This window comes from Nicotiana tabacum, chromosome 20 (assembly GCF_000715075.1).
Source record: "Nicotiana tabacum cultivar K326 chromosome 20, ASM71507v2, whole genome shotgun sequence".
Taxonomy (NCBI): Eukaryota; Viridiplantae; Streptophyta; class Magnoliopsida; order Solanales; family Solanaceae; genus Nicotiana; species Nicotiana tabacum.
In genome coordinates this window covers 162,006,552-162,018,206 of record NC_134099.1, presented here as the reverse complement: position 1 = coordinate 162,018,206, position 11,655 = coordinate 162,006,552, and the positions used below count along the sequence as shown (strand labels likewise).

General features: G+C 35.4%; 1 protein-coding gene across 4 annotated transcripts; it reads right to left on the bottom strand.

Annotated features, from left to right (window-relative positions):
* Nucleotides 1-2,976: 2,976 nt before the first annotated feature.
* Nucleotides 2,977-11,015, bottom strand: LOC107830819 (rab GTPase-activating protein 22-like). Of its 4 annotated transcripts, none has more exons than XM_075241317.1 (5): nt 10,512-11,015; nt 10,132-10,254; nt 9,963-10,051; nt 9,452-9,557; nt 2,977-3,387 (listed from the first exon to the last, which is right to left on the bottom strand). In XM_075241317.1, the coding sequence occupies exons 2-5, from the start codon at nt 10,157-10,159 to the stop codon at nt 3,344-3,346; spliced, it is 267 nt and encodes an 88-aa protein (XP_075097418.1). In that variant the 5' UTR covers nt 10,160-10,254; nt 10,512-11,015; the 3' UTR covers nt 2,977-3,343. The 4 variants fall into 4 exon arrangements, with proteins under 4 accessions (XP_075097418.1, XP_075097419.1, XP_075097416.1 ...); XM_075241318.1 differs by having other exon boundaries at nt 10,779-11,015; XM_075241315.1 differs by lacking the exon at nt 10,512-11,015 and having other exon boundaries at nt 10,132-10,499.
* Nucleotides 11,016-11,655: the final 640 nt, after the last annotated feature.

Below are 11,655 nucleotides of genomic sequence, written 5' to 3'. Positions count from 1 at the left end.
TTCCGTTGAGGAAGGAGAGAATTACGCAGCAATAAGATCTCCTTCCGTTTCAAAATTCAATTTAATGTCCACATAATCACACGCAGATCTGGTGCCTTATTTTTAGCGCGCTTTTTATGGCAAAATATACCTATTTTTGGATTGGTATATATTTTGTAGAAAAAGTGTGGACTTCACGGGTAAATAACAAATTATAAACAATTTTGGTAATAAGGTTTCATATATGGCATAGATAGGTAAAAATCCTTTTTTTTAATTATATAGTTAGTTAGCTAATTGATTTCCTGAAGAAAGTGATTAATTTCCTATAACTATGGACTAGTTATTAACATAATGAGCCGCTTTTAGCTTGGATTTTAGTAGTTACATCAATCAATAGTATAAATTTTTATACTAAAAATGTATTTTATTAAGAGTTTCAATTTATACATACGGTTTTCGTGTAGTCTCTTTATACTATCAAGTTACCGATTATCTAAAGGATATCTGCAAGTCACCAATTATAATCTTGAAACTATAAGATAAGATACATACTACAACAGGTAAAAATGATTTGATGGTATAAATTTTTTTTACTTATATAATTAGTTATCGTGCTTTCTGTAGATCACCATTATAAACAGTTATTTCTAGCTAGTCTGCTTTAATTTTAAGCAACAAATTCTTTCTATTATTCGTGTATAAAAATTCAAAACAGCTAGCATTAACCTAATATAATTGAAGTTAATTCTGTATGCTCTTTAGTAGGAGTAGTAAAAGGGAGAATTCTTTTGGTCTTAATGACTTAATTATAATTTATAAGCTATATATATACAGGTTCGCTCTTAATTTGATTTCATCAACCACTTTAAACTGGTCTTTGTATGGCTTCTTTGAACGATTAGATTGACCAAAAAAATATTTAATTTTAGGTAGCCATTTCATTCGATGCGTCACTTCAATTATATAAATAGAACAAATGTAATTGGCTATGGTCGTAACTCTTTCTCTTTCTCCTATCTTTCAAAAACAATAATATTCGGATCAATTTATGCACATCTCAACTAATTAGTTACATACATATAATCTCTCACTAGTATTATAGGCCATGTCTCCGCTAATTTATATTTAGACAAAAAAAAAATTACTTAGTATTTTTTTTATCTTTTTATTAAAATTTAAGTCCTAGTGTCTCATTGGTCAATTTGTAATTATAATGTGCATATACATAACAAAGTATTCACATTAATAGGTAATGACTTTTCGGTAGTTTGATTCATAAATTTTTCCTATCATTTTCAATCACAAGATTCGATTCTGATAAATGTAGCATTACTTAAGCATCATTTTCTCGCCGTTCATGTTAATCCTTTTCTTTTTCTTTTTTCCTTTCTTTCATTATTTAATTTTTGATCTTTTTGAAACGTCGTACCATATATCAACGGAAAAAAGAAGGATGAAATCTCACTTATGACTTATGACAATAAGATTTACTAGAAATATCACGAGCTCATAATTATTGTTTGGAATATTATACCGGACTCCTGAGAGTTAATCATATGATCCTTGGATAATAAAAATATTTGGAAGAATTTAAATTATATATATGCACTAATAGTGTAATAATTATTTATATATTAGGTCTAATTTAAAAGGTAATACGATGTACTAACTTATAGTACTAATTGATAATCTTGATCGTAAGTAATCAGTGGCGGATCCAGAATTTTAAACTTATGGGTGCTCGCCTATAAAAATTCAAAAGAAGAGGAAGAGTGAGTTTATTTGTGGATGCTCACTCTATATTTAACTAACTATTTTTATAATTGTCTGTGTAAATTTACTAAATTTGATTACAAGTAATGGGTGCTCAAGCACCCATAAGGGTCCACGTACATCCGCCACTGTAAGTAATATTAAATTGCATTGATAACGCCATAAGTTTATTATATTATCAGTGTATATACCTCAAATCCTTTTTGAAATAATATAATTACCAAAGTGGATATAGGCTCTATTTTTTGGTATATAAAAATCTTGTAATATAGCCGAAACTAGCCTGCTTGTGACCTTATTAATAAAGAGACTTTTTCAAGTCTTCAATGAAACACTTAGCAAATTAAGAGTCATAATATATTATTTCTTCAGTTAAATGAATTCTAAGAGGATATAGAGTTTCACTGAATAGATTAAATTCTTTAATTTATAGGGCTTTTATTTAAGATTAATAAAAGCTATAACTAATTACAAGAATAATAAAAAGGAGGGTCCAATAAATTAATTAATATTACACACGTGTTTAAAGAGGATGGAAGCGATAGCTTAGTCCCTACCTATAAAGCTTGGGGTTGGGGCTAGTCCGTGCTGAGCTCATTTATAAGCTCATTGAAGAGATCTTGTGACAAGCTTAATAAATGGTCTTTGATGTAAAATACTATAGACCGATAAGTATATTATTTATGTTTTTACATCAAATTAAAGAGGGATCTCTGGTCAGGTTGGTACACTTCTATTTGTATCCTTTATTGTTTTTTTCTGACAATGGAAATTCTACTAAAAATAACGAAATTTATGGAATGGCGGAATTATATCAGATTAGTTCTTCCTAGTAAAACAACAAAAAATAAAACAAAGGAATTGAGAATGACGTAATTATATGAAAACTGCAAAGTTTTCTGCTCCTGATAGCACTTTAACTAATCCTATGATCTTGTTGAGACACACTTGAGAGATCAATTATTGAAGCATTTATTTTGCTGTTCTCACCATATGTCAGAGGAGATTTGGTTTCCTTGATCCAAGAATTTTTATTTCTTTAATATTCATCTTCCCTGTCGTGCCCTTCGGACAGACTATGGACAAAACTTGAAGTTTTCTAATCTCTTCACTGTTGGCAAAGAAAAAGGAGCTACGTTAGAAAAGTCCTACTACAACTTGTTTGGTGAAGCAATTGACAAATGAATGTATACATTCAGCAAAGCTGAGCCAACAAGGAAATAAACAATAACTTTGTTTTTTTTTGTATCATTAGTCAAAGGCTTAGAAACTTACATAGATCGTACAAGGAAGAAAGCAAAGTCAAGCCAAAAAAGAGATCAGATTTTATAGTTGAGGCTTTCAGCAACTACTATTAGAGTACCAATATGCTTTACTGGGTGGGAAAATATAAATATAAAAGCCATAAAGTTACATGAAGTAATATTCATCAAAAGCACTTTGTCTGCTTCCTTCACATCAACAATAATCCTTCTTTACAGCTTGAACCTTGTAGGGTAATATACGACAATAGAAGATTCCATTTGATTTTCCTTACTTCTTGTCCTTCGTGTTATGCAAGCCCTTTTTTGTCATTTTCCTACTCTTGTCAATATTTGTGCTCCACTGACATTATTGGTTTTCTGCAAACAACTAAATACATGGTTCATGGACCTAAATCAATACGATTGGAATAAATGGCTTCAATGCTTTATAAGTTAAAAAAGCACCATGTTCCAAAGAGCTAGCTTCATCAAGTTTAAAGTGATCTTCCACGAACATACCTGGGATCGATCCCCTTAAATGTCTTTTGGGTCGAGCTTGTCGTATAGGGCTTGCCTAGTGTGATTTGCAGGCTATTAAACAATGGGGAGCTTGTTGCGGAAGCCAAATGTATATAGTGTGAATAAGTCACAACTACTATACCAAAATTATGACAGCCACCAAATAATAAATAAGACAATAAAGCAACAATAAAGGGAACACCAGAATTTACGAGGTTCGGCTAATTTTGCCTACTCCTCGGACACAACCAATATTTTATTTCACTCCAAAATACAAGTGAAATAATACTAAAGAGAGAAGATACAAATGCCTTAAACAGATGAGAAGGCAAATGAGAGGTGTGTTTCAATCCTAAACATTAGGCCTTCTTTTATAGGGGAAAAATCCCCCCAAACTTAACTCCCAACCAATGTGGGACTTTGGCATTTTGCCAAACTTCAACAAATCTCCACCTTGGCAAAATTCCACATTTTCAATTCTCTCTCAATAACAAATTTTGGTTGTGTCTTCATCTTCAATCTTCAGTGTTCAACAATGTTGATCAAATCCAAACAATGTTGAAACTTGACCGCAGTCACCACCTTTGTCAGCATATCAGCAGGATTCTCTGTAGTATGAATTTTCTTCACCGTGACTCCACCTTCTTCTATGATTTCTCGTACGAAATGATACCGAACATCAATGTGCTTCGTCCTTGCATGATAAACTTGGTTCTTCGCTAATTGAATAGCACTTTGACTATCACAAAAATTGTGATACCTTTTTGTTCAACACCAAGCTCCTTTAGCAATCCTTGAAGCCAAATTGCCTCTTTCACAGCATCTGTAATAGCCATGTACTCTGCCTCTGTTGTAGACAAAGCAACTGTTGACTGCAAAGTAGACTTCCAACTAACTGGTGCCTTTGCAAAAGTAAACACATAACCAGTAGTTGATCTTCGTTTGTCCATATCACCCGCAAAATCTGAGTCACAATATCCAACTACAAACTGATTGTCTTCCTGCTCAAAAACTAACCCGACATCTACAGTATTATGAATATACCGTAGAATCCACTTCACAGCTTGCCAATGCTCCTTCCCTGGATTGTGCATATATCTGCTAATAACTCCAACAGCTTGTGAAATGTCAGGCCTTGTGCAAACCATTGCATACATCAAGCTACCAACAGCATTTGCGTATGGTACCTTTGACATATACTCTCGTTCAGCTTCATCCATTGGCGACATAGTAGTACTTAGCTTAAAATGGGAAGCAAGTGAAGTACTAACTGGCTTAGTCTTGTCATCTATGCCAAAACGTTGAAGTACTCTCTTCAAATATTCCTTTTGAGATAAACAGAGTTTCTTTGAACGTCTATCTCTAATTATCTCCATGCCAAGAATTTTCTTTGCCTCACCCAAATCCTTCATCTCGAACTCCTTCTTCAGTTGAATCTTCAACTTATCAATTTCTTCCGAATTCTTGGAAGCTATCAACATATCATCAACATATAGGAGAAGATATACAAAGGAACCATCTTTAAGCTTGTGCAAATACACACAATGATCGTATTTGCTTCTCTTGTACCCTTGCCGTAACATAAACTCGTCAAATCGCTTGTACCATTGTCTAGAAGATTGTTTCAATCCGTACAATGATTTTTCAAGTTTGCACACCATATTTTCTTTTCCAGCAACTTTGAATCCTTCTGGCTGAGTCATGTAGATTTCCTCCTCCAAGTTTCCATGTAAAAACGCAGTTTTTACATCCATCTGAACTAGTTCCAAATCCAATTGTGCTACCAAAGCCAACATAATTCTAATGGAGGAATGTTTTACAACTGGAGAAAACACTTCATTGTAATCAATTCCCTCCTTTTGAGCATATCCTTTGGCCACCAATCTTGCTTTGTAGCGAACATCTACTTGGTTAGGAAATCCTTCCTTCTTTGCAAATACCCATTTGCACCCAATTGCTTTCTTTCCCTTCGGGAGATTGGCCAATCTCCATGTATGATTCTGATGAAGGGACTGTATCTCATCATTCATGGCAATCCTCCACTTATCTTCTTCTGAACTTTGAACAGCGTCTTTATAAGTAGTAGGAACATCATCAGCTACAATTGAGGTTGCACAAGCAACCGTCTCTATGAGACGAACAGGTTTCGTTATTGTTCTTTTTGGCCTGCTGGTTGCTATTGATTCAAGTTGTTGTTGAGATTCCAGAGTTGGAATCTCCTCTACTGGCTCTCCTTCCAGAGGGTAATCTTCATTTGTTTCCTCCTCTGCTTCTTGTGTAGGAAAAATAAATTTTCCCTCAAACTCCACCTGCTTAGAAGCACCTTCATTTTGTTTGGTATCTTCTGTTACCTTATTTACCATAGCAAATTCATCAAAGGTAACATCTCTGCTGAATATTACTTTCTTTGTCATAGGACACCATAAGCGATATCCTTTGACTCCAGAAGTAATTCCCATAAAAATAGCCTTCTTTGCCCTTGGATCCAATTTTGACTCCGTCACATGATAATATGCAGTTGAGCCAAACACGTGCAAAGAGTTATAATCTACAGCAGGTTTTCCGTACCATTTTTCAAATGGTGTTTTGCCATCAATAGCAGCAGATGGTAGACGATTAATGAGGTGGCATGCATATGTAATTGCCTCAGCCCAAAATTCTTTGCCCAAGCCAGCATTGGACAACATACACCGTACCTTCTCCAGCAAGGTCCGGTTCATACGTTCTGCCACTCCATTCTGTTGTGGTGTATGTCTAACAGTGAAGTGTCGGACGATGCCATCATTTTCACAGACCTTATTGAAATGATCATTTTTGTATTCACCTCCATTGTCTGTGCGAATACACTTGATCCTCCTGCCTGTTTGATTCTCCACCATCGTCTTCCATTTGAGAAAAATTCCCAGCACTTCATCTTTGTTTTTCATTGTATACACCCACACTCTTCGAGAAAAATCATCAACAAAGGTTACAAAATAGTGCTTCCCACCCAATAAAGGTGTTTTGGAAGGACCCCAAACATCAGAGTGTACATAATCCAAAATGCCTTTAGTATTATGGATCGCTGTACCAAATTTAACCCTTGTCTGTTTCCCTTTGACACAATGCTCACAAAACTCCAAGTTGCAAGCCTTTACTCCTTTTAACAATCCTTGATCTGATAGAGTTTTCAAGGATTTTCCTCCAGCATGTCCCAAGCGCATGTGCCATAGCTTGGTTGCTTCTGCCTCTTTGTCGTCACTGGATGTCACTGTCGCTGTCCCAATAACTGTACTGCCACGATAGCGATACATATTATTATTCTTCCGATTAGCCTTCATTACCACTAGTGCACCGGAGCATACTCTCATCACTCCATTTTCTGCAATGATTTTGAACCCTTTTGATTCTAGGGCTCCCACAGAGATGAGATTCTTCTTCAAATCCGGTACATATCGAACATCTATCAATGTTCTGATCATTCCATCATGGTTCCTTAATCGTATTGAACCAATGCCATATGAGGTAAGAGGGCTGTTATCCGCTGTGTGGACGACTCCATATTCTCCTTCTTGAAATTCCACGAACCAGTCCCTGTTGGGACACATATGATAGCTACAAGCCGAGTCCATCAACCATATGTCTGAAGATGTTGATGACTCTGTTGTAACTAATGAGAAGTCTGAATCATCACAATCAGCTACATTTGAATCCATAATGGCCTTTCCATTGTTATGTTTGGCTTTATTCTTCAACTTCGGACAGTCTTTCTTCCAGTGCCCTTTTTCTCGACAAAAGGCACATTCATCTTTGCTGGGTCTGGATCTTGACTTGGATCTTCCCTTCTTTGTCCTCGTTTGATTTTGAGGACGACCCCTCACAAATAGTGCTTCTCCTTCTCCGCCCTTCTGTTTTTCTCGCTTTCTTTGTTCATAGCTGTACAAAGCCGAACAAACTTCTCTGAGAGAAACTTCGTCATTTCCATGGAGTAGAGTAGTTTCAAGGTGCTCGTACTCATCAGGAAGTGACGCCAACAACATCAAGGCCAAGTCACCATCATCATAAGTTGTATCCATATTTTGCAAATCTGTAACCAACTTATTGAAACTGGTGATATGTTCATTCATCGTGGTACCAGGAACATAGGTGAAGTGAAACAGTCTCTTCTTCATGTACAATTTATTTTGACTGTTTTTCTTCAAAAATTTATCCTCCAGTGCTTTCCATAATTTACTTGCAGAAGTTTCCTTTGTGTATGGATATTTCTGCTCTCTAGCAAGGTAGGATCGAATGGTACCGCAAGCAACACGGTTGATAATTCTCCAATCTTCTTCTCCAATAACATCTGGTTTCTTTTCTTCAATGGCCAGATCTAGCCCTTGTTGAAAAAGGACATCTAGAACCTCGCCTTTCCACATCCCAAAATGTCCGGACCCGTCAAATATTTCGACCGCAAATTTCGCATTTGACACAATTCTTGTCATAAGCGAAGATGCCAATGATGACGTATTGTTGACACTTGATGTAGATTCTTCTTGTTTATTGTCTCCCATCTTTGACACAAATATTATTTAATAGCTGACGACACAAATCAAGATTATTTCCTTTCTGGTGTGGAAGATCAGACTAAGCTGCAACCACAGAGCATACTCAGACAGAACCTTGACTCAGTTACCAAGATAAATCTTTTCTGATGTGGAAGATCAGACTATGCTGCAACCACAGAGCATACTTAGACAGTACCTTGGCTCTGATACCAATTGTTGCGGAAGCCAAATGTATATAGTGTGAATAAGTCACAACTACTATACCAAAATTATGACAGCCACCAAATAATAAATAAGACAATAAAGCAACAATAAAGGGAACACCAGAATTTACGAGGTTCGGCTAATTTTGCCTACTCCTCGGACACAACCAATATTTTATTTCACTCCAAAATACAAGTGAAATAATACTAAAGAGAGAAGATACAAATGCCTTAAACAGATGAGAAGGCAAATGAGAGGTGTGTTTCAATCCTAAACATTAGGCCTTCTTTTATAGGGGAAAAATCCCCCCAAACTTAACTCCCAACCAATGTGGGACTTTGGCATTTTGCCAAACTTCAACAAATCTCCACCTTGGCAAAATTCCACATTTTCAATTCTCTCTCAATAACAAATTTTGGTTGTGTCTTCATCTTCAATCTTCAGTTTTTAAGGGCGATTTTCAACACCCGCCACAATACGCCTTGGGTGCCTCTCATTGATCACTATGTACATCCTTGGGTGCCTCTCCTAAGTGGATTTCTAAAGCTCACTTCACAATTTTGAAATTGACTACCATAAGTAAGGCGGTTAAGTTGAGCTAGAAGAAATGGGAGCAATAGAATCACATTATCTGATAAGGTGATACTTATATTTCTAGATGGTACTATACCTTTTTTGTCGGTTTGGGCCACAGTAAAAAATCTTCAATTAATTATTGTGATTATGGAAATCGTATCGTCTAAAGGCCATCACATATTCGTAAGTGCGTTGAGGCCAGATATCTAATTGCCAAAACTATGTCCTATCCAACTATAATTGTTAAAAGGCCGAAATTGCTTCCCTTATACCTTTCTTCCAGCAGTTATCACTCGGGTTTTAGAAGGGAAAAACCTCTCTCTCTATATATATATATATATACACACACTAACTGCTGGAGCCCATTTTTCCTTTCATCGTTTTCAAAACGATGAAAGGAAAAATGGGCTCCAGATAGTATCTTGAAAAAAAGCTTGAACATATCATTCATGAAATTAAATATCATGAAATCCATGAGAAGACACTACTAAAATCATAAAAATCTTTCAAGACACAAAATCAGATATTAGAAAAGGAAAAGCTACAATGTCATGAAGATTTTGAGTTCTCTACTTCACTTACGAGAATAGCGATTAAGAGAATTTACAAAGAACGGGATCCCCTTACCAAGGTGGTGATGAAGCTTTGGATCGACAGTTTTAACAATTTGTGCGAGTGTACTGAGCTGAGTTTGCACTCCCATAGAACTTGTGGTGCACTTGAAATTTTCTCGCTGTTGAAATGAAAGTAGAGTGATTATACACAGTGGAAGGCATAATCACAGGAAACAATGAGCACAAAAGATTGCACAAATGGAAAGAAAATGTCAACTAATGGAACATAAAAATACATGTACAAGTTGACAACCCCTTTCAGGGTGGAGTGCAGGGTGTTTTACCTGAGCAAGGGAACCATTTTCAGAAAATAGATGTGCTTGAAATATGTTTATACGTTAACTGATGGTAGATCATTAAAGAAGAGCAATTCCAAGAATAACAATTCAGTAGAAGCTCAAACAATGATGTGACAGCAATGCCGCTTTTACTTTTTCCATTTGTCATTTGCTGTTGCAACTTGTATGTATGCGTATAATCACTAACCAATAACCATGGTAGAACATTAGAAACAATAGACATACCAATCGACGCATTGCACGCTCAAAGCACCAGAATGCATCTGCTTCACTCTCAAGCAGAATAACCATTGGAGAGCAAATATCACTCATTCCTGTTCACATAAAATGAGAGCAGGAGTTTATGAATGGCCTTAACAATATCAAAAGAGAATGCCTAATGCGACCATAATACCTTGAACATAGCCGATATCTTTATCCATCCAGGCATAGACAGCAAGTGTATCCCAAAGTTTTGCCTGATTAGCTTCATTCTCGTAAAATACAAGAGTACCATCCGTTCGAACAACATCCAGACCTAAATAAACATTGCAAGTTGTGATAGTTTCAGATATCATTTGGAAAATCAATTTATCCTGAAACATAACTTCCTTAGCCGGTCAAAGAAGTGGCTTATTGGTACTTCAGATTCAAGTAATTTAAGCATAGCAGAACTTGGACACATGTGAAATCACCAAGATCAAGTTGATTTCTGTTTCTTCTATCATTAAAGATTACTAAAGTTCTTTCTAAATGTTTTCCTGTCAACAAAGTTCAAACACTCTAAACACATACCACATTAGAGTTGAGAGAGAGAAAAGATAGTAACTCCATCTGTCAAGTGAACAACTTTGAAAATGGAACTTAGCAATATGGTTGTTAAAAGCTTTAAAGCCTTGTACAATTGGAAGGTGTAAGGAGAGAATTGCCATAGCCTCTAGTCACTTATTTTATATCCTAATGTATGAAAAGTGAAAACCAGCATATGCTTTCTTGTTGTACTGTGAAATTCTTCATTCATATCAACAGAGCCTGCGGACAGGAAGTAGATAACTCGATTACCTAGCAAGTTAATTTTTTCAAAGTGATCTGCAAAAGCATCTACTTTTGTGCAAAAGCATGTGGAGTCACTCAGATGAGTTCCACTCTAAAAATATGATCGGATATGTGTTGGATTAATTAAATATAGGTATGATTACATTTTGGAGATTTCGCATAACATAGATTTCATTATCATTTTTCTAATACTTGCTATAGGAACAAATGGTAAAATGGTCCTTAATGTTTGGAGTAGATTCAGAATAATCTCTTAATTATACTCCTAACACTAACACATTTAATGAATTTTCAATACAAATACATATTCTGGACAAAAGCTACTAGATTCACGGGAACCCGCATCCGTTGAACTGAATCTGCCCCTGTTGATGTGACCATAAATCATATGGATTTAATAGTATAATGATCCTACTTACCCAACACAATGACATGCAACACGTTAATTCCACAAAAAATGTTTGTTCCACCATCCTAAATTTCTTCAACTTTTTTGTTTGTTTTTTTTTTGTTTTTTGATATAGACATCGATATATCCAACCGTTTCTTTCCGAAATTTTTTAACTTGATATATATATAGTTCGATCTTCAAAATTTTTGCAATTGAACTCATTGTATTTGAAATTATATATTCAAATCTAATGACATGTACTTTGTTAAATTTTTTTTTTTTTGACTTCTTATGAAAATTTATACTCCTTTCCATAAAAAATATTAGTCAAAGCACGGAATCCTACCCCTACTAACCCTGTCCTGTGCCCCATATATAACGCATCGTTGGCCCTAGATATAATTCTTCCCTATACTTTTCGTCTTTCACACACAAAACAATAATTTAGATAATTAGTTAGTCTTAAATCTTATAAATTCTATCTGGAAAAGG

What these genes read in the sequence shown, in the direction of transcription:
- LOC107830819 (XM_075241315.1), bottom strand. Translation starts at nt 10,321, where the DNA reads ATGTTTCAGGATAAATTGATTTTCCAAATGATATCTGAAACTATCACA. An exon ending in AGCGTGCAATGCGTCGATTG is followed by an intron (nt 9,558 to 9,962) that starts GTATGTCTATTG and finishes TCATTTCAACAG; the next exon opens with CGAGAAAATTTCAAGTGCAC. An exon ending in AAAGCTTCATCACCACCTTG is followed by an intron (nt 3,388 to 9,451) that starts GTAAGGGGATCC and finishes CCATGTATTTAG; the next exon opens with TTGTTTGCAGAAAACCAATA.